Source organism: Heloderma suspectum, chromosome 6 (genome assembly GCF_057233095.1).
Source record: "Heloderma suspectum isolate Gila_16-S chromosome 6, 16-S_ref, whole genome shotgun sequence".
NCBI lineage: Eukaryota > Metazoa > Chordata > Lepidosauria > Squamata > Helodermatidae > Heloderma > Heloderma suspectum.
This window is the reverse complement of record NC_139463.1, coordinates 105,566,361-105,589,264: the sequence shown is the minus strand read 5'-3', so window position 1 is coordinate 105,589,264 and position 22,904 is coordinate 105,566,361. Positions and strand designations below refer to the sequence as shown.

Sequence of the window (22,904 nt, the reverse complement as noted above, 5' to 3'; positions counted from 1 at the left end):
GCTCCTCTCCAGCCTGCTCCTTCCCTGCGCCCGGATCCAGCTCCTGCGCGCGGGGCCGGGCCGGGGGCCCCACTCCGCCGGTGCCCTCCTCCGGGGCGTCGGGCGCCCGGCTCTCCCGGCGCGCCGGCCCGCTCTGCCTCCGGGGAGAGGCCGCGGGGGCCAGCCCCTCGCTCCTCCCCCAGCTGGGGGACGAAGCGGGCCCACGCCCGGGCCGCCTGCTGCGCCCGCAGGAAGTTCCCGTCCAGGTTCAAGGTCCCCCAGCCGCGCGCGCCGCCCCTCCTTTCTAGGCTGCGGAGGGGATCGCGGCTCTATCGCCTTAACTCCTCGCGCCGGCCGAGGGCGGCTGTGCGTGGGTTCCGCGTGGGGCGCGATCCTGCGCGTGCCGGGGCGGAGGAAAGCCCTGCGCCTCCCAGCGTTGCCCGGCCGGCCGCGTTGCAGGACTTCTTTCTGGCTCGACGCGCGCGGGACCGCGCCCCGACTCCTTGATCTGTACGCTAAGGACTCCGCCCGCGCCGGCTGCGTTGCTCAGCCCGCCGCTTTTTAAAAACAAAAGACGAGCGTCCAAATCCCGCTCGCGAGGAGGGGGCCCTCTCTGCTGCTCAGCGTGGCCTGAGGGCCGTGCCGTTGGTGGTTGTGGTGGGCTGTTCCTTAGTTCGTGGTTGTTGGGCACGGCCCTTTGTGGAGTCGTGAGAAGACAGGCCCCTGCCCCAGTGAGTTTACAGTGGTTGTGGTGCACGCGCGATCGGGTGCGTGTCTGCTTGTTGCCCTGCCTTGGAACCATGGGATGGAGCTAGACTAAGGGTGCCATCCTATGCATGTTTAGACAGAAAAAAGGTCTTCGGCTCCTGGCTGGGGAATGCAGGGATTTGTAGGATGATTTTTTTGATTTTTTTTTTTTTGCAGGGACTTGTAGGATTTTTTAATGCATTTTTGTTGCTTTTTGCAGGGAGTTGTAGGGGGAAAAATTGCTTTATTTGGGGGGGAGTTGTGGGGTTTTTTGTTGCACTTCTGCGTTTTTGCATTTTTTGCAGGGAGTTGTGGGATTTTTTAGCAGTGTTGCTTTTCTGCATTTTTTGCAGGGAGCTGTAGGGATTTTTTGCAGGGAGTTGTAGGGATTTTTGTTGCTTTTTTCATTTTTTGCAGGGAGTTGTAGGATTTTTTGCAGGGAGTTGTAGGGATTTTTGTTGCATTTTTTGCTTTTTTCATTTTTTGCAGGGAGTTGTAGGAATTTTTGTTGCACTTTTGCTTTTCTGCATTTTTTTGCAGGGAGCTGTGGAGATTTTTGTTGCATTTTTTGCTTTTTTCATTTTTTGCAGGGAGTTGTAGGATTTTTTGCTCTTTTTTTGCAGGGAGTTGTAGGATTTTTTTTTTTCAGTCTAAACATACATAGGATTGCACCCTAAATTAGTTGCACTTGGTTCACGTTGAAATCAACGGGATATAAGGCTGGATTAACGTGTCGCATGGATTTTCAAGGGAGCTAAGTGCACCTAGTTTAGTGATCCGCCCTCATGTTTCCGCATTTGAGGCACATGGATGTGCAGGCATGCAGGCTCATGTCGCAAGATTTGGCCAGCTCAGGTTGGTGCTCCAGCGGCGCCTGTTTTTAGAGAAGTCAGTTCTGGCCATGGAGACGTGTGCATTAATGTATGCATGTAAGTAAAAGTGAACTATTAAAATGAATTAGATTTTCTTCTAGCAGATGATACAAATTTTACATTGAAGCTTTTTTTCTTCATTGTCCAAGTGTTGCTCAAATGTATGTACGTGCTCCTTCCCTTCCAGCAAAGTGGATGAATGGATGCCGTCCCCAATCCAAGTTTGTCTGTTAAGGGTCCAACAATAGGGGAGCAGCTGCAAGGATAGTTCCTGAGAGGAGGTGTACGGGATGTTTTCCCAACAATTGTTAATTATATTTCCCAGTTTTTCTCCAAAGAGCTCAGGCCAACATACAGGCTCTCCCTGTCCTTTTGTCCTCACAACAACCCTGTAAGGTAGGTTAGGCTGAGAAAGAGAGAGCCTGGCCCAAGATCACCCACTGAGCTTCTTGACCTAAGTGGGATTTGAACCTGGGTCTCTCTGGGCCTAGTTTAACCGTCTAGTTCAGTCTTCCCCAACCTAGTTTCCTGCAGATGTTTTAGACTTCACTTCCCATCAGCCTGAGCCAGCATGGCCATGAATCCTGGGAGTTGTAGTCCAAAACACCTGGAGGGCACCAGCTTGGGGAAGGCCGGTCTAGTCAGTCCACCATGCTATATACATGCAGACTTCGGGTATATGTGTCCTGAGGTGTATCTGTGTGGAGCATTGCCTACGACTTTATACCGCTGGTCACTGGGCCAGGCCCAGGTTTGAGAGCCCTCTCTCCTACATCAATAGGCCCTCCTGGCGGGATTACCTGACCCCAGCAGTGACATGCCAATCCGTGCCAGATGGTAAGCTGCCATGTAAATTCCGCACAGTGTTCCAGGCTGCTGCTGTGTCAGGTGCATTGTGGGAAATTAAGAGAGTTGGCCATCCAGGAGCCGGGCATGTTGGTCACCTTGGGGAAAGGAGTGAAAGGCTGATGACAACAGGCAGGAAACAGGGCCTTTCTACACCACCCTAAAATCCTGCATTTAAAATGGGGCTTTCTGCTTCCATTTTAAATACAGGATCACAACGACTTCGTTTTTCACCTGCTTCCTTCCCCCCCCCCCCGGCCCCTTCCCCCTCCTTCTCCCCTTATCTGAGTCTTCCACTATCTTTCATTGATCTCCCTCCTCTTCTTGCCCCTTTTCCTCTTTTCAGGGAGGAAACTGAAGCAGAACCCAACTGAGTAATTTGATAGCTCATTATCTGCGATCTATTTAAAAATGAACAAAGGGCATTTAGTACAGGAGGGTCACATCATGTAAAGAGCCCACAAACTTCCATGAAGGAGCAATCTTAATTGCAGGATAAAAGCTCCGTGTGAAGGAGCCCTTTATAGCCCTGCGCAGAATGGTGTGGTTCAGTGGAGGCTGGTGGCTGTGATGTCAGTGGGGCAGTGAATCTGCTCCAGATTTCAGTCAGAACCGGCCAGAACTCTAACCAAGTTGGGGAAGCACCTTGAATGGAGTTCTGACTGAAACCTGGAGTGGATTCACTACCCCACTGGCACTGGAGCCACCAGCCTCCACTGGTGTGGTTCTTCCCAAATAGCACGTCCCCACCGGTTGCCTGTGCAGGATGGCCCTTCTCATTTAATCATATGTGTCACCTGGGAGTACTCGACTGCAGAGGGCCCTTCCGTCATTAGTGTCTGATATTTCAAGCATCACTGAGAAATGCAATGTCAGTGTGATGAGGCCCTACAAAATTAAGAGGAAACACCTGCCTACCAGGCTCAGGAATGCATGTCGGACATGGGGATCAACTATGTATAACTGAGTTAAATTCCATGTGGCTCATCGTGTGTGCATAATACACTATGCTCTCATACTCTCACAACAAACCTTCTAATGCTTGGCAGACGGAAAACAGAATCCTAGAATCGGAGTGGGCAGGGGTCTCAAAGGTCATCTAGTCCAGCCCCTCCCAATGCAGGAAACCACTGCTGCAGTATTCTTCTTGTGTACTTTTTAACACCCTCTTCTCACAAATAGTCTCAGTTAGGAGAAGGGGCAGCCTCAGCTACCTTGAATGAGGCAGCTGTGAGGGCAATTCCAAAGAAGCCCTCTTTGCCCCTTGCCCTTAGGTTCTGTAAGAACTATCAGCTGATCACAAATATGCCTTTCTTTATTGTTTGCCAACAATATCAAGGCCAACAATAAAGAATGCTTTAAATATATCAGAAGCAGGAAACCAGCTAGGGAGGCAGTTGGACCATTCAATGACAATGGAGTTAAAGGAGTACTGAAGGAGGATAAGGAGATTGCAGAGAAGCTGAATTAATTATTTTCATCCGTCTTTACTGCAGAAGATATAGGACAGATACCTGTGCCTGAACTGATGTTTTCAGGAACGGAGTCTGAGCAACTGAGGCAAATAGTGGTGACATAAGATTAAGTTCTCAACCCTACTGATAAATTGAAAGCAAATAAATCACCGGGCCCAGATGGTATCCATCCTAGAGTTCTCAAAGAACTCAAATATGAAATTGCTGATCATCTAACCAAAATATGCAACATGTCCCTAAGATCAGCCTGTATACCAGAGGAGTGGAAGATGGCCAATGTAACACGAATTTTCAAAAAGGAATCCAGGGGGGACTCAGGAAATTACAGGCTGGTTAGCTTAACATCTGTTCTGAGTAAATTGGTTGAAGGCATTATTAAAGATAAAATTAGTAAGCATATAGAATGACAGGCCCTGCTGAAAAAGAATCAACGCGGCTTCTGCAAAGGTAAGCCCTGTCTCATTAACCTTTTAGAGTTCTTTGAGAGTGTCAGTAAACATGTTTACTTGGACTCCAAAAGGCTTTTGACAAAGTCCCTCACCAAAGACTCCGGAGCAAACTTAGCAGTCAAGTCCTCTTATGGATCAGTAACTCGTTAAAGAACAGAAAGCAGAGATTTGGAATAAATAGGAAATTTTCCCAGTGGAGGGATAGTGGGGTCCCATAGGGTATTAGGACCGATGCTTTTCAACCTGTTCATAAATAATCTGGAATTAGGAGTGAGCAGTGAAGTGGCCAAGTTTGTGGCTGACACCAAATTATTTAGAGATAATTATTTACATTGGAGAGCCAGTGTAGTGTAGTGGTGAGAGTGACGGACTGGGAGCCGGGAGAGCCGGGTTCTAGTCCCCACTTGGCCACGGAAGCTCACTGGGTGACTTTGGGCCAGTCACAGACTGTCAGCCCAACCCACCTCACAGGGTTGTTGTGAGGATAAAACAGAGAGGAGGAGGATAATGTAAGCTGCCTTGGGTTCCTTGCAAGATGAAAAAAGGCGGGATATAAATGCAATACACAATAAATAAATAAATAAATTTAGGGTGGTTAGAACAAAAAGAGATTGTGAAGAGCTCCAAAAGGATCTCTCCAAACTGGGAGAATGGGCATCTAAATGGCAAATGCGGTTCAATGTAAGCAAGTATATAGTGATGCATGTATATAGTTGGCAAAATCCCCAACTTCAAATATAACCTGATGGGATCTGAGGTAGCGGTGACCAACCAAGAAAGAGATCTCGGGGTTGTGGTGGACAGCTCAATGAAAATGTCAGCCTAATGCGTGGCCGCTGTAAAAAGGGCAAACTCCATGTTAGGCATAATTAGAAAAGGAATTGAGAATAAAACTGCCAATATCGTTGTTGTTCAGTCGTTAAGTCGTGTCTGACTCTTCGTGACCCCATGGACCATAGCACGCCAGGCCTTCCTGTCCTCCGCTCTCTCCTGGTGTGTGCTCAAGTTCATAAAAATCTATGGTGCAACCACACTTGGGATACTGGTCACCACACCTAAAAAAAGATATTGTAGAGCTGGAAAAAGTGCTGAGAAGGACAACTAAAATGATCAAGGGGCTGGAGCATCTCCCCTATGAGAGAAGGTTACAACAGCTGGGATTGTTTAGCTTGCAAAAAAGGAGGGTAAGGGGAGGAATGATAGAGGTCTACAACATTATGCACGGTGTGGAAAATGTGGATAGGGAGACATTTTTCTCCCTCTCTCAAACTATTGGAACCCAGGGTCATCACATGAAGTTGATTGGTGGGAGATTCAGGACAGATAAAAGGAAGAACTTCTTCACACAGCACATAGTTAAACTATGGAATTCGCTACCACAGGATGTAGTGATGGCCACCAATTGGGATGGCTTTAAAAGGGGGCTGGACAAATTCCTGGAGGAAAAGGCTATCAGTGTCTACTAGTCTTGATGGCTAGGTGCCGCCTCCAGAACCAGAGACAGTGAGCCTCTCTACACCAGTTGCTGGGGAACATGGGTGGGAGGGTGCTGTTGTGCGCATGTCTTTGTGGGTTCCTGACTGACAGCTGGTGGGCCACTGTGTGAACAGAATGCTGGACTAGATGGACCCTTGGTCTGATCCAGCAGGGCTCTTCTTATGTTCTCAAGGACCTTGGGAGCAGTTGCTGGGTAGTTCCAGGCATTCTTGAATGAAACTGGTCATCTGGATCTATTTCTATCTGGTTCTAAGCCTGGTTTTGGTATCCAAACTGCTTTGGTTGCTTGATGAATGACCTGCACCGGGAGATGGACAAGTCGACTGTGACTCTGCTAATCCTCCTGGAACTGACCTTGGTATCTTCCTCACTCTGGTTTGGGAGGCCGTGGGGGCCAGGGACACATTCTTTCAGTGTTTCCCTCCTGAAACTGATGCTGAGAGACGTCTGCTTGACCCCGGGTCTCATAGCGCTATGGGTCCCACAGTGTCCTGTCTTTCCTTCTATGCTTTTCAACAGCTGTATCAAGCGTGGAGAACATGTGGCCTTCCAGATGTTTGGGCCCACGAGCTATGCTGGCTAAGGCTTCGTGGGACTTATAGGCCAGAACATCTGGAGGGCCACAAGCTGCCCACCCCTGAATTCTACATGAAACTGCTGAGTCAGGTCATCTGGAGTTTGCTAGGCTGAGCCAAACTGATTTTGTTGCTTGAGGCAAAGGACGAGATGGCACCTCCTCCTTGCATGTACAAAAGCTGAGAAAACTAGCAGCTGCATCTTACTTCAGTGCTGTCAACAGGGCACTATCTGCCATTGTGCCTGATTGCTGGGCGGCAGGCTAGCTTAGAGGGCACAGGGCAGCCAGTGTGTCACACGCAACTCTGTCTTCTCCCTGTCCCTGAGCATCAGCCACCAGAGGCGACTGCCTCACTCTACCTAATGGTAGGGTCAGCCCGGGAAGTTTGGGTGCCATCGGTATGCAGATGACACTCAACTCCATATTCCTTCCCAAGTTGTCAGGGGTCCTGACCATGAGGAGAAGGGGATGGAGACGGCAAACGGGGTATATTGGGGGCAAGGCCCAGACCACTTGTGTAGGGCTTATCTCTCCTTTCTGTCAGATTCAGGTGAGGCGACGGGAGTGCTGTATTGTTGCCTAGAAGCCGTGATGGGGAGCATGAGGTCCAACAAACTGAGGACAAGATGGACATTTTGGTAATAAATCCATTTTAATTTCAGAAATTTGCCAAAAGATTTCTCTGTCTTTTTAAAAGAACTAAAAAGATTATTGCCATTGGAACGAAAAGCACTCTCCACATGCTCAGAGGTACTCAATCTGAGGGGGGTAAAAGAAAAGGTGGTTCGGCATCTTGGTTCGCTATGCAGACCACTAATGGACAAGACTGCAAGTGAAAGTTAATGATTTAAATCAAAAGAATGAGCTCAGCGAGCTTCGAAATATCTAACACCCGCTCCCACAATGCCGTTCGGCCTATCTCCGCCCCCTCCTCGCCAGCCATATTAGTTGTAGTCCAAGCATTCTCCTCGAGGCCCTTGAAGCCAATGGGAAAAGCACCGAAGAAGGCACAGGCCTTGAGGATAGAACTACATTCCCATGATGCTCAGCGGCCATCTTACGTAGACTCAACACACCCCCTTTTGAGAGCTGGACCCAGCAGGTCCAGCCGATGGGTGAGTAAAACTACCTTTCCCATGATGCACTAGAGCACCAGCCGCCGTCTGCCATCTTAGTTGTAGTCCAAATACTTCTTTTGAGTCACGGCGACCAGCGGACCCAAGGCGTAGAGCCGGGGAAATAAAACTACAATTCCCGCATCGCGTGGCGCGGACGCCTTCGTAGCCATGCTAGTTGTAGTCCAAACTTTCTCACGGTGCCCATAGAGCCGGACCTATCAGGGGCTGTGGGAAAAACTATCTCTCCCATCAGCCCGCGAGGGGCGAGTGTTCTCTTTAGGGCTTCCTGGGGCCGCCATGATGGTTTTGTGTGTATGTGTGTGTGTAGAGATGTATGTGAGTGGGGTGTGTGTGTATCAGTGTGCCTGAGTGAGTGAATGTGAAAAGGAAGGAGGAAGAGGAGAGAATGAGAGAGATTGGACGAGGGGGCTCCGCCAGCAACGTGGGGCCCAGCTCTCTCCCCTGTGAGGAGCTCTGGAGGGGCTTGACGCCCACTCCCCGCTTCGCAAATTTGGAGGGGAGTGAGTGGATTTAAAACCCTCCCTTATGTGGGGGGAGGAACAGCTGGGCAGCGCAGAGCCCCCTTGAGGAAAGGAGTGGAAGGGGGCACCAGCCCCCCCCCCCGACTGTAAGAGAGCGGGGGTAGCAGTGGAGCAGCGTTGGAGGCCCCACCCCAGGGAATAAGCAAGGGTTTTGCAAGGTTAACAGATTCCCCTTTTCATTGCTTTGGAGAGGGAGGGAAGGTCGAGGGATTGCTGAGAAAGGGGCTGGGCCCTTTTCAGATGGGGAAGGGAGAGTTAGGTCCGGAGATGTTGCTCTAATTTACAGGGAGGCTAATAAAATATTATTTAGGGGACAGGTTTCACCTAGCCCCTTTTGATTCTCTCCCCCCCCCTCCCTTCTGTTCCAAAGTGAATGGAGATGTAGTTGGAGTAACAAGCAAAGAAGGGGAAAAGCCCCCCTCCTCCTCTTCCTCCTCCTCCACCTCCAGTAAGTCCAAAGAGTTTGGGAGTGGGCTTAGAGAGGGGAGTGGTCTGCCTACACTTGAAAAGGGGAGGGTGGGTGTTCTGGCAACTGAGGAAAATCTCAGTGGTGGGCAGAAGAGGAGGAGGAGTCAGGGGGAAGCAAGGAGGGCTGGGGGGGGTGATTGGAGGTTGCACCGCGCGTAGGCTATGCCAACGCTCCATCCAAAATTAAGGGTTCCTGAGTAGGTGTGTGGTACAGCGGGCTCTTTTTTTTAAAAAAAAAAATTAATGTACTGTAGGGGGCAGGGGGGACTCTTCTCATACATCATCCCCTTGCTTTCTCCCAAGGGCAAGGAAGGAAATAGTGGAGGGTAGAACAGGAGAGGGGGTGAAGTGTGGGGAACTGCTGCTATGAATCTGTAATAGCCTCTTTGGGGAGATCGTCCCGCCCCTCATCCTCTTCTCCTCCCCCCCTCATTTTTGTGGGGGGGGACTAAGAGAGACGCACGCATACACAAATCCTTCAGCAACTGGCTGGATCTCTTCTCCCACCCCCCCACTCCCCACCATGACAACAAATCCAGCATTAGAATCGCCATCCACCCCATGGCCACACAGCAGGTGAGTAACCCATCTCTCCTTCCTTCCCTCCAAACCCTACATGGATTTTAAGAGGGGGTGCCCCCCACCTCCAATCTCCTCCCTTCCTCAGGCATCTTTCGGTGGTGCCTATCTGGGATATATGTATGCGTGTGTGTGTGTGTGTGTAGCGATTGTAAGACATACAGCATCTTTTCTTTTTTGGAGGCTGCTGATGGATGAGGAAGAATCTTTGGTGCCTGGATGTGCTCCCCAAAGGTAAGTCTCTCTCTCATCCACCCCTCTTTCTCTTGGCTTTGCAAAATAATGTTTTTCATGGAATAAAACCCTTGTCTCCTTTTCCAGAAGCAAACTCTTTCTCCCTTCCCCCACCTCCAATCTTCCCATTCAGAATTAATTCGCTCTTCTCCCCCAGACCCCTTATGCGTGATGTTTTCAGAAGGACCACCATCACTTTGCAAAATACCCCCCCCCAAGTAGGTACCTAGAGGGTAGATCGTGTGAACGCACACAGCATGTGAAAACATCACAACAACTCAGATGCAGAGAAGGGGGAGGGCAGTGAAGCTATCAGGCGGGTTGCAGGAACGTATCTGTTGGGGGTGGGATCTACAGCTTCTGCTGCCCCCTGCCCTCCCCCCACAATGCAAGGTATAACATTGTGTTTTCCTCGCTTTTCCATTTCCTTTCTATCTCCTTTGTTTTGTTTTCTTGGGTATTCTTTTCTTTCTGCCTTATGTCCTGTCACCTTGGGCTAGTGTGTGTGTGTGTGTGGGGGGGGGGGGGTTCTGTTGTTGTTCCTTAAAGGAAAACAAACAAACTAACATCAGGATGTATAATTATGCCAGGTGGATTTTAGGGGAGGGGAGTCACCTCTGGATGAGCCGAAGCTGATGGTCAGGGGGAGTGGGGGAGAAGCATAGTGGCTTTGGTGTGTGTGCGGGGGCAAGCATGGAACCAAAGTTTCTCCTCTGTGATTTCCAGGGGAAGGAATTAGTGGCCGTAAAACGCTCTTGCCTCTGTGTGTTTCTCATGTTTTAACCCCTGGGGGGGGGAGGAAGGGAAGAGAGGGGAGGGGCCGTGTCAGCCGATTTCAGGGGGCCCTGGATACAGGATGGCTCCGGTTCTGTTCCTCAAGGAGCTGTGGGATCCAGAGGGATCTGCTGGCGGAGGCTCACCCCAGAAAGCTGCCTGGACTTAAAGGCTTTTAAAGGGGTGGGAGAGCAAAAGAGATGTGTCAAGCAGGTTGCAGTTGGCAAAGAGAATTGAGGGGGGATCCAGTAACCGGCATCATGGAGGGCCAGGCTGAGGTGTGTGGGATTCCTCGCCAGGACCAGGCCTGTCCGCTTTGAAGCCGTGCTGGGGCGTGATGAGGTATTGGTGCCAAGTTACTGTAGACACGGTTCTCTCGCCTGACGGCGTTCTATGTGATCTTGCATGTTTGGAAGAAAGACTGTAGCAGTGTGGAGGGGAGGACAATAGCAGGAGGTCACAGAAGGTTCCATCTCCGGTGCTTCTGTATGTGTTGGGTGGGGTCACAATTGGGGGGGTGAGTTATACAGCAAGTTCAAGTTAACCACTGATTTTCACTGATGTCCTTAAAATCCAAGGCACACGTGCCTTCCTCCATCTCACCCCTCCCCTGTTGCCTGGTCCTAGCCTAATCCCTCTAACATACCCCCACCCTAAGATTTTTAAAATGGGCAGTTGTAGGTATCCTTCAGTTTTCTCCCTGCCCCATGCTCCTAGGATGCTGGAAATGTTTTCCCAGCCCTCTTATGAATTGTAAGCCTATTGTAGGCAGAGATCATTCACTGCTGTGTGAAGGGCCCCCACTCCCAATACACACCTTCATGGTGCTGCTACTTTCTTCACTCAGGTTCCTCCTCAACCCTCCCTTTTCCCCTTAAAGCTTTTGATTTGATGTGTTAAGTGCTCCCCCAGCTGACATGACCCCCCCTCCCCACAATGTGTAACTCCATTTGCTCATACTTGTCCCCTGTTCCCCTTGCTTCTCCCTCCCTGTCGAAACGTAGGGCCAAATTGGATGTTAGACAAAACAAGAACTGTGCTTCTGCTCTCCGCCCCCCTTACCCCATAATGTCTGGAAGAAATTACCTGTGTTCTGACATCGCAGTGCTCTGCGTTTCCCCGCCCCCCTCTCCACATCATTGGCTGCCCAATGGCGGGACGTGGTGACATCATGACACGAGGTAAGTTCTACTGGACATGACATAGGGGGGAGGCAGAACTATATCTGCAGCTGCTGTTCTTTTTGCAGTGGTCGCACATGTAGGTTAAGATCTAGTTTAACAGAACTCAGTTCCGACAGTGAAGGAGACAACAGGGGCTCTTAGTTTGGTTCTTCAATTGCAATCACCTTGGAGCAGGGACCTGTTGCTTTTTGCGTGCATTACTGTACTGGGTATCTGCCATTCGTGTTATGTGAATTAATAAGAGTGTCCTATGCGGCACTTAATGTTGATGCTAATAGAGTACTTACAGGCCTTTCCCTTTTGGCTCTTCCTTTCTGCTTCTAATGTGAAATCCCACTGGGTCCCTGCCATCTCTCCACTAGACTACATCTTCCTCTTCCACTGTCTTTCCCTCATTCAGTCCCTCAGCATTTCAGGAAAGCCCCTATGAAAGTCATTGTTCTTGTATTACAAACCGACTTCATCATGTTTTGTGAAGTGCTATATGTAGAAAACCTACAGGCTTGGCATTATCTTTCTGTTCTGTCGCTGTGATTGTGTTCCTCCCTCATCTCCCAACTTCCCCAAATTCTGCTTGCAGTCCCTCTTGCTTTCCCCTATCAAGAGGCAGCTCCTTGTGCCTTGCAGTTGCGTTTCCTTTACATGATGGTGGAACTCAAGATCCCCTTCCTTGCTACTGGTAATCACCCTGGAATATGTGTCAGTTTCATATCCATTTTGTGTCACTTTCACTTCTGGGCCACCAGCTTAGCCAAGAGCCTCAGACAGGCCTAGAAAACACTTTTTAAAATGCCTAAGAGTTTGACTTTGGCTTAATTTAGTGCAGAGCTGGTGTTGTCTTTTTTCTGCTTTCCTTTTAAAATATGATAATAGGTTTCTAAAAGCATGAAATACCTATCATACCCTGCTGGCAGTTTTTTCTAGGGAGGATCGGCTTATATGCATCTAAACCATACTAGAACAGCACGATCTTGACCATCACATCTGTTAAGAAGAAACACAGAGAGTGGATCGCTTTGTTTATAGGTGTCCCCCTTAAGTAAGATTCCCGTGTCCTCCTTGCCTTCTTTCCGCCTCTTACTGTGTCCTGGGGAAAACTTGCCTGTTTTCTTCTGGCTGCTTCTATAAAACAGCAGATGGGGAGAATCCAAATCCCAAGTCACCTGTAATTAGAACAGATATAAACCAGGGTGTCTTCTGTTACTTGGGTATGAGGAGAAGGTAGAAGAGAAAGAGCACTAAAGCCCATCTTTGGATTTAACCAAATAGACCCATCGGGCCACCTTATTAAAATCCAGCTTCTTTTTATTCCGCTTCTGCTTTATTGTGTATACCAATGGTTGGGGAATCTGTGGCCTGCCAGGTGTTGGACTCCAACTCCCATCAGCTCCATCCAACGTGGACAGGGGTAAGGGAAGATGGGAGTTGTAGTGCAGCCACATTGGGAGGGTCACCGGTTCCCCAACCCTGGTTTATACAGTGCGTAACAAGCACAGGGCTCTCTCTGATCCTCAGCGCTCTCACAACTTCTTTGTGAAGGGGGGATTGGTGTGGTTCCCATTTTAGAGGTGGGGGCCCAAGGTTGAGGAAGAGGGATGTGCCTAAGGCTAGATGGTGAGTCTCTGGCAGAGGTAGAATTTGAACCCAGATCGGAGTCCAGCTTTCCAATAGCTTGATCAAAAAAGTATTCATTTGGAGATCTCATATACTTCTGTGCTCTAGGCATCATCTGTGAGCCTGTGCTTTAGGACAGGATAAGACCATGGCTGCTTCCAGATGGAGGGCTCCTAGCACTACCAGTGAGAAGGCATAGTGCAGCTATTTTTCCCTTTTTTTAATGGTTTTTTTGCAATAAGGGAAAACATGGAAGAAATGGTGGGGAAACATTGGGGTGTTAGGAATTGCATATGATGATGTCTGGAAACCTACCCACTCTTGCATAAAATGTTGTGAATGAGGCAGTGTGATGGTGCTATAAAAGCCTCGTATGGAAGCACCCTTAGTGGATCATACCAGTTGAATTAACCTACATTTCTTGGTCAATTTTAGGAAAGTTACACTTAAAAGGAACACCATATATTAATAGAATTAATTCATTACTTTTTCTTTCTTCAATAATTAAACCCACAGCAAAGATCCTTAGCTTTGTTAATCTCTCTTTCTCCCTTTTTTTGCTCTTACGATATCATTGCGTTAAGAGCTGTGCATATTCAGAGATTGTACTGTGCACATGCTAATGTTGGTATTTAGACCTAGAATTTAGCATCTGGAGCTCCTCTTTATGTTCTAGCCCTTAAGGCAGGGGTGGGCAATTTGAGGCCATCCAGATGCTCTGGGGCTGCAGTTCCCATCAGCCCTTGCCAGCATAGCGTCTGGTGAGGGATCATGGGAGCTGCAGTCTGACAACATCAGGAGGATCGCGAGTTGCCCAGCCCTGCCTTAAGGCAGGGGTGCACAACCTTTTCAGCCCCATGGGATGCACTGGGTATCTGCTGGAGTGGCGGGGCTGCACGTGTGTGTGTGTGCACTCATTCACATGCAATGTAGAACTCACACACATACGCATGATCTGGGGATCTGGGGGGCCCAGATGTGACTTGGGGGCTCCCTATGGACTGTGGGATGCTCTTTTTGCACCCCTGCCTTAAAGCTTGAAAGTTTGCAAGCCAGTAGGGCTGAGAGGGGCTGAGCAGCATTTCCAGGGACAAGAAGGGCGTGCATGTGTAAAACATTTGCTTTCCATGACTATAACAGAAACAGAATAAATAACAGGGAAAAAAACAAATCTGTGCAAAACGGCTTAATTCTGTGCCATTTATGCAGGTCAGCAATCTCGGCTTTTTTCGATGAGGATCATGCTTGCTTGGTGCCAAATTTTATTTGTTTTTGTAGCGCAATCTACACAGCCTTCCTTACTTGTCACAACTTTGGCTCTCACTGCTTGATAGCATTTTTCCCTCTAGACTGTACTTTGCCTTTGTTATTCGTTATGTTTCTGCTTCGTACCCACTTTTCGTATAATACCGTTAGTGTTTGTTGAGGGGTGGGGGGAGGAGTTCGTTTGTAGTGGAATCTTGCAAGAGGTTGATGCAAACTTGGGATTTCCTCTTAGGATGGGGTCCCTTTTCTCGCATATGTTATTTAGGGCACAATCCTATGCATGGTGAGACAGAAAAAAGTCTGACAACTCCCAGTATTCCCCAGACAGCATGGCTGGTTGGGGAATGCTGGGAGTTGTAGGACTTTTTTCTGCCTAAACATGCATAGGATTGCACCCTTAGTATATTTGTACCCTGCTTTTCTCCCATGATGGAACTCAAAGTGCTGCGTTAGACACAGACTTGCATAGCTTCAGCAAGGTTGCTGCATTGTGTGCTTTCCAGGAGTGGGCAACTTGGTGTCCTCTAGATGTGTTAGCCTGTAACTTCCTCCCTGACTACTGGTCATGCTGAGTGAGTTTACTATGCCCCTGGGACTGGTAACCCAGAGAAAGGATTAAATAATCCAGAGCTGTGCCATTCTATCTGAATTTATTAACGTATGCTGGGATGCAAACAATCTGAAACAGGAGGCCTGTAGCTCAGTGGTAGAGCATGTGCTTTGCATGCAGAAGGTCCCGGTTCGATCCCCGGCATCCCCAGGGAGGATTGGGAAAACTCCTGCCTGAAACCCCGGAGAGCCACTGCCAGCCAGTGTCGACAGTACTGGGCTAGAGAGACCAATGGTCTGAGTCAATATTTCATACGTTCCCAAGCTTGCTACTAACTGTGCCCATGCCCTCTCCTGATTCAAAAGTGGCCTGCTATATGGGATGGAGAGCTGATGTTCAGGAAACATGAGTCCAAAACCAGCTTTAGGCATGTAGGACTGTGGAGTTCTGATTTGGAACCTGGACCTCATTTTGGCGTTACTGTGATTGGATTTTACTCGGCCTGATCAAGTCAATGGAAGTTGATCTAAAACTCTTCAGTGCCAGGGAATGGGGTTTTATATACCCATGATAAGTTGACTTTCCTTTTTGGCTTGTATTTGTGTATTACATGGTGCAGTTATATTCAGCAAAAGCTGCCTTGCTGTATGTTTGAGATGCTGATATTTTAAGCTAGCCTGGTTCCTTACCATTATGCGATGTTTCTTTAATGCTGGAGTGGACAACTTGCAGCACTCCAGATGTTCTGGCCTACTACCATCAGCCCTGGCCAGCATAGGCCAAAACATTTGGAGGGCCACAAGTTGCCCACCCCTGATTTAATGTCTTCCTCAGAGAGCTGTAGAATATAAAGGGGACCAGGGTCAGGGGTGGGAGCCTGTTCAATTATAGAGCTATAAATTATAACTTTTTTAGAAGTTATTTTTTGTACCCTTGGGGACAAGAAATAAACAGATTTTCCTGCTTCAGTCAAGTAGTTTATCCTAACGGGGGTGCAGTTCTGTTTTGGACATCATTTGTGACGCCCTGACCGCAATACAGGGGCGTCCTGCTCTTGTCTCTGATGAGAAGCATCGCCTGAGCATGTTAAGAGCTCCCTGTTGTGTGTCTGGAGCATTTCCCTGCTCACAGAGAAGAATGACAATGCCTCAGTGGGCACAGCGATACACAGAATGGGCTGTTGCAGGTGAAGTGGGATGAGGCAGTGTGTCATAGGGGGACGGCAGTAGGCCAGGCTCCTCAGTCATTCAGGTCAAAGAACCAAGCTCCACCTGAAAGTTCTTAAAGTGGGCAGGGGTCACATGACTTTCCCCAGCCTATCTGGGGTTGAGGGAGCTCCTAGGATTCCAGTTTGCCTTCTCGTAGTTCTCTCCTTGGTGGGGACGCCCAGATGGATGGAGCCTTTGCTCGACAAATTCCAGGCACTGGGCCCATCGCAGGCCTGAGTTCCCTGCACATGCCAACCTGTTGGCACTGAACACCTCATCCCCTTCGACCCCCCAAGCTGGTGATGGTACCGAGGAGTCCTGTTAGAACTGGATTGAGTGGCTCGCTCTAGTCTCACTTAAACTCTGCTCTCCTTCGCTGGAGCTAATTCTGTTTGATCGGTGTGCTAATTTTATCATTTCCCGGCCTTTGTGTACGAGTAAGTTCTTCAGTTTAAATCAATGATTTAAAAAAAAAACAAATCAAATTGGCACAATCTTTCTTAACGAATTATTCATTCCAACAACAAGTGCAACTTTACTTTTTCCTGGTCCCCAAGTTGGGCAGTTCTTGCGGACACACGACCCTCAAATGGAGATTGGTCATTTTTGCTCTTCTCGCCTTCCCCATAGTGAATTCTGGTGCATGGTGTGCTGAAGGGTTTTCTCCCATACTGGGGGTCTTGGTGCGATTGTCTTGCCTTTCAGTTTCTTCCCACCCCCCGGCCAGCAGCCATAATTTCCTTGTCCATCATTCCACCCTAGAAAGCACCAGTCGACTCATCTGTTTTGCTTCTCTCTCTCTCTTTCTCTCTCTCTCTCTCTCTTTCTTTCTTTCCAGCCCAGAGAGTAGCTGAAGCGGGACGTAGCCAATGTCGTCCAGCAAAGGGGCGGGGGCTGGAGCTCGCCGGCGGCGGACGCGGTGCCGGAAGTGTAAAGCTTGCCTGCGGTCGGAGTGTGGGGAGTGCCACTTCTGCAAGGACATGAAGAAGTTTGGGGGGCCTGGGCGCATGAAGCAGTCGTGCCTCCAGAGGCAGTGCACAGCGGTGAGTGGGTGGGTGCGAGGAGAGCCGTGGTCAACCATGGCATGAAGGTCCGTGTGGGGCTGCTTCTTTCGTTCCCAGTATGTCAAACTGGGATGGGGGGAATTTGCTGTGGTTCAGTTGGGAGGCACTGTGGTTTGCAATGGTACAGGTTTCTAGTCCTTATGGTTGCCAAGGAGAATGTGCCCTGCTGACTACACCCCCCTTCCCCAAGCCGGCGCCCTCCAGATGTGTTGGACTGCAACTCCCAGAATCCCTCAGCCAGATTCTGGGTGGTGTATTCCAACACATCGGGAGGGCATCAGGTTGGGGGTGGCTAGCCTACACTGTTAGAGCCCTCAGACCTTGCAGTTGTTCGTGCTTTCTCTAAAATGTCCTTGACTGGGGCAGATTAAGGGTGCTTCCAGAAGAGGCTTTGACTGTGCAATTGCCCTACCTCATTCTTGGAATTTTGCAAGTGGCGCTGGTCTAGATGACATTGTCTTCTGTTTGTGACTGTCCAGTGTTCTCCCACTGCTGCTTCCATCTTTTTTGGCCAGGAAAAAAAAAACTCTTAAGGAGAGAAATATGGAGTAGTCTTGATTGGTAGCGTTAGTAGTCTTCTGTCTGGAAGCACCCTACAAATCTGATTCCTTTTATTTTCACAGGCCTCTCTCTTCTGGCTTTGCCTGCAATTCTCATACAATTCAAGCATGTAGAAAAATTGTATGGTACATTTGCCTTCTGGGCGTTATCATTTCAGGATGCTGGAGGAATTGCGTATATGAGTGCTTCTCTGTGTTTACAAAAACAACAACAACAACCCATAACCACAAGACTCCCTGCATATGGAAAACAAGCATGTCCGAGTGAAAGGTTTTTAATTAGTGTTTTGCCTAACATGCTAGCTTTCCACATGCAGTTGTTGTTTTTTTAATGCAGGGGACTCTTTGCGTACACTGTTTCTCCACCTGCACCATGGTGTGGCATAGCACTGTACCATCAGCTTTTTCTGCATGTTTTGAATCTGTTGAGAATTACAGTTAAAGCCAGAGCCACCCTGTAAGGATGAGGAACTTTGCAAAGAAACTCCCTGCGTCTAAAAAGTTAGCATTTCAAAGAGAAGTGTGATAGGCTTGGCTCTCTCACATGCAGCTTTCCACATTCAGGGATTTATTTATTTAGTTCACACAGATAAATGTGCGACCATCCGCCCCTGCGATGGTACAGTCCAGGCGCTGAGTGCACCACAATTGTTTTATGCAGTCCAGATACCCGTGAGCCTCCCACACCCTCCATTCCACACACACCCATCTTGTAGAAGGACCCACGGCTCTCCATATCCTGTTGCTTCTTTCTGACTGTTTATAGAATGGTTTGTCCCATCTTTCAAAGCCTTTATGTCCTTGATTGTCCCCTCACGTTGAAGCCCGGAGCAGAAGGGTACATGTCACTCATTTTCTGACCAAGCTACCCCAGAGACAGCTGCAGTTGGGATCCCCATGGAACATCATAGGTGGGCTTGATGGTTTTTGACTCTGGGAAGAAATCTCACATGAGTGGACCCCCCCCCCAGTTCCTTATTCCTGCCGCTCACTTCCCGACCCTCTCTTGTTGCAGCCAGTTCTACCTCACACGGCTGTGTGCCTGGTGTGTGGGGAGGCCGGGAAAGAAGACACAGTGGAGGGCGAAGAGGAGAAGTTCAACCTATCGCTCATGGAGTGTACCATCTGCAACGAGATTGTGCATCCTGGCTGCTTGAAGGTGGGGCTGCGGAAGGGAGGGAGGAAGGAAGGAAGAGGGGCAAGCCACCAGCCCTCGCAGCCTCTCGGGCTTAACCCGCACCTGCCCTTTCTCTTTCTACAGATGGGGATTGCCGAAGGGGTCATCAACAATGAAATTCCAAACTGTTGGGAATGTCCCAAGTGTAAGAGAGAAGGCAAATCGATGAAAGTACGTAAGATGGGGACCATAGGGTGGTAAGGTATGGGTGGCTTGCAAACGTCCCAAGGCCAAGCGGACGCAGGCTGAGGAACCCTTGGTCTCCAGTAGGGTCAGGCTGTCACGTTCCTTTGACCTCCCCCTTTGCAATCAACACGCTCCAGGAAACAAGGCTTCGGGCTATGCTACTTTTTAGTTAACACTAGCTTATTTACAAATGCAGATTCTAGGAAACTCTCAGACTGCAATAAAATATCTAATCTACCCATCTACGAATATCAGTAGAGGAGACAAAGTGGAAGTTAGAGAAGTTGCCAGCAGTCTGGGCAAGAACTTCTTGGCCAGCCTAGCTTTGCAGGGATGCCCCTCTGGTAGGGTGGGTCCCTCCTACGTTGGCTCCCACGAGTGGCCAGTCTGGCAGAGTGTCTGAGCCCTGCCTCTGACTTTTCCCACTTTGCTCTGTGATGGACCCTAGCACCCCTCAAGTCACACCCCTCACTCTCCTGCTATGGAACCTGGGTTCTCATGGTGGAGGAAAGGGGGAGCCGTGAATCTGAGCTGCCAGACATCTCCGGACACTCAGATTCATTCCTGACACAGGCTTGCTTTGAAGGGGGGACGGCAGGGAAGAGGCATGCAGGAGGGCCAGGTTTGCATATACTGGGGTATACAGGATTTCAGTCTTCTTGCTCAGCGCCCTAATTAATCATTTCTACACCCAGGAGAGGCGCCCTATTTCTATGCTTCCACTCACCCTTGACTCTGCTCCCACAAACGTCTAATCAAGGCTGGGGTAGTTAATAACGGCTGCAGCCCCTTGAAGGGTACTCTGGCTGAAATTCCATGTTCTCCTTGCTCAGGTAGACTGTTGTGCAGAGAAAACAAAATAGCTAATGTTATTTTGCCTGCTGCCCTCCAAGAGAGTGGAACTACTCATTACCCTGGCAATTGTGTACTCCCAAGCCTCATGAACTTGGGAGTGGTGGGCACTTGCTGGAGGGATAGGGGCGCTTAAAGCTTTTTGTGCCCAGTGATTCTCCCCTGCAAACTGTCGCCCCCAGTTGCAGCTGGTTCTCTTCCCATCCCAAGCCGGGCACAATGTACTTATATATTTCCAAAATTGATTCTATCCTGCTTTTTGGTCCTAGAAAAGTACCCCTTCCCCCCCGAAAGTGATGTACAATGAGGCATAAAAAGAAATCTAGATTAAAATCCAGCAAAATCCAACCCCCACGCCACCAACAATAAAGCCAGGTGCAGCGTACTATTAATCAGACTGCAGTCAACAGCGAAAAGGGACAAAAAGAGACCTCAACTCACACGTCATGAAAAGAAGAGTTAACGGCTCACTTGAAGCTTACAAGGAAGGGAGGGAGCTGTCGGAGCCTCCCCTAGGAAGGAGAACCACAGTCTAGGTGTCATTAAGAAAAGGCCCTGTCCTGTGTCCCAAAAGGCAATGTGGAGATGGGACCTCTGATAAAAACAGTGGCGGCTTCTTTTGGAACCTGGCTTGGGGGGGAGGGGGGACATGGGTACATTAGGACAATCTGGGTGGAGTTGGCTGCTCGTTTTGAGGGGAGAACCGGTGGCAGAAGGGTATAATCCTTCCCTCGTTTCTCCCAATTCTGTTGTGTGAATGCCACCATATTGACGATGCAAAGAAGGTAAGGGCTTGGGATCTCCTTGTTTTCCTTGCACCTTGTAGTCCCAGCCTGGGGCTTCTGAGCAACTCGTCATCTGGCCCTTCATCAGTCCTCTGGGGAAAACCACACTAAATTATCCCATACTCAAGGGTAAATGCCAATTTTATAATTTCCTGGTTCCAAAAGAGATACTGCTGGTGCAAAGCAGTGCCATTTTTTTGTGACTGCTTCATGCCCCCACACAGGTGCCTCTGTCCTAGCTGGACCTCTTGAGTTGACCGTACAAAGAGGGGGTCTGGCGGGCTCCTGTTACCTTGGACCGTCCCTTGGTGATTTTCCGTGCCTCGAAATCCCCTGCCCCATATGTGCAGGGCTGTGGGGAGTGGCTAGCTTCACTCCCGCCCACAAACACACATGCACACACTTGGTCATCTTGCAAGTTGCGGGCTCCCACTGACCTGGACCTGCCTGACTCCCATCCTCACACGCTTAGGACTCGGGTGACGGCATGGGGAAGCGGCGTTCCGACAACGGGGAGGACGGCGTGCGGTGGAAGCTGACAGACGAGCCTGCGCAGAATAAGAAGAAGCTGGCACCAGCCCCGCCCCTGCCCCCACCCCCCAGCGAGGAGGGCCAGGTTCAGGCTGGAGCCCACAAGCGCAAGAAGGAGAAGGAGCTGCCGCCCCCAGACACGGGGCCCAAGAAGAAGGTGAGAGGCTTGGAAGACGCTGCTTCCCGTACGAGCAGAGCGCCAGAGATCTGCAGCCCTCCCATCCTCCTCCTCCTCTCACTCTTCCCCCCAGGTGCCCTGCAGAGGTTTCAGACTCTCACTCCAAGTTTTTCATCAGACTGGATTGTAACTGCACTTGTCTTGTATGTTCGGTCTTATGCTGGGGTTTGTCATTTTGTGGAACTTTTGCCGCTTTTATTACCCCCTGGTTTTTTTATTCAGAATTTTATTGTATGCATTTTATTGTTGCTCGCTGCCTTGGAAGGGCTCCTGCCCTGAAAGGCGGCCTATAAACATTTTAAATAAATAAATTAACTCTCCATCAGACCCAGCCACTGGGGCCAGTGGTCAGGCTGATTGGAGTTGTAGTCCCAAACATTTGGAAGGCCCCAGGTTGGGGAAGGCTGCTCTAGACTGCTAAGTCCCACCCCATTAGAAGAGTCCTGCCGGATTAGACCAATGGCCTGACATAGCCCTGTATCCTGGGTGGTCAGTCAAATACTTCTGGGAAGCGCAGAAGCAGGGCGCGAAGGAAATGGCCCTCCTCTGCTCTTGTTCCCCAGCACCTGCGGTATTCAGTGATACGCTGTCTCTGATGCCAAAGATTCTGTGTAGCTCTGATGGCTTGTCCTCTTGCATGAATGTGTCTGAACAACGTTTCCAAAGCTGGGGGCCTCCGTCATATTTTGCGGCAGTGAGTTCCATAAGGTTAATTGCCCGTTTTCTGTCTGGAATCTCCTGACAACCAGCTTTGTTGGGTGACTGAAAGTTCTAGTGTGATGAGAGAGGGAGCAAAACCTCACTGTCTGCTCTCTCCACCCTGTGCACATCCTCTTACAAACTTCAATTGCAGCGCTGGGCACCTTGGTGTTTTCCAGGTGTTTTGGAGTGCAGTTCCCATAATACCCAGGCATTAGTCCTCTTGGCTGGGGCTTATGGGAGCTGCAGTCCAAAGCAGCTGGAGGTCCCAGGTTGTCTGCACCAGTTCTGTTGTGTTCCTCTCCTCCCCCACTGCTTAGTTGCGTTTCTCCCCATCCTGCCCACCCTCCCCAGGGTATCTCCTTTCCCACAGAGCCCAGGAATCCCTCCAGTTTTAAGCCACCCAATCAGCCCCCGGTTTGATTTGGTCCTGGGCTGTTCAGAAGTGGCAGTGGAGAGCCAGGCCTTCTGACCCCTACCAAATGCTTCCTCCTGGCATGGCCTTCCTGCACCTCTGACTTCCTCCCTCCTCTGGCTTCAGCTTGAAATGTCTTGTGCTCTTTCAGCAGGCAGGGGGAATGTGGACCAGCTGGGGCCAGACTTTGTACCTGCATTTCATTATCCCCGTCTTGCTGCTGCTGAGAGTGAAATCCAGGAGCCTTGGCTACTTTAACTCTTGTCGCCTAATGCGTTAGACCAGCCTTCCCCACTCTGGCACCCTTCGGGTGTTTTTGACTTCAACCCCCATCATCCCTAGCCAACATGGCCAATGGTTAGGAAACGTGGGGGTTGTAGTCCAAAACATCTGGAGGGTCACCAGGTTGGGCAAGGCTGCGTTAGACCCGACTGTTCCTTCCAGAGTTGGTGATCAAGCTAAAAGTTCAGACTCTCTG

General features: G+C 49.6%; 1 protein-coding gene across 4 annotated transcripts in view; it reads left to right on the top strand.

Annotated features, from left to right (window-relative positions):
* Nucleotides 1–7,793: 7,793 nt before the first annotated feature.
* The window catches only part of FBXL19 (F-box and leucine rich repeat protein 19), a 41,334-nt gene continuing 26,223 nt past the window's right edge, over nucleotides 7,794–22,904 (top strand). The window contains exons 1-7 of one of the 4 annotated variants that reach the window (XM_084806058.1): nucleotides 7,794–9,146; nucleotides 9,333–9,383; nucleotides 11,162–11,338; nucleotides 16,818–17,022; nucleotides 18,619–18,762; nucleotides 18,865–18,951; nucleotides 21,076–21,291. In XM_084806058.1, coding sequence (XP_084662184.1) covers nucleotides 16,849–17,022; nucleotides 18,619–18,762; nucleotides 18,865–18,951; nucleotides 21,076–21,291 — 621 coding nt within the window. In that variant the 5' untranslated portion in view covers nucleotides 7,794–9,146; nucleotides 9,333–9,383; nucleotides 11,162–11,338; nucleotides 16,818–16,848. Of the gene's footprint in view, nucleotides 9,147–9,332; nucleotides 9,384–10,039; nucleotides 10,500–11,161; nucleotides 11,339–16,817; nucleotides 17,023–18,618; nucleotides 18,763–18,864; nucleotides 18,952–21,075; nucleotides 21,292–22,904 lie in introns of those variants that run through there. The other 3 variants (XM_084806059.1, XM_084806060.1, XM_084806062.1) reach the window with 3 other exon arrangements.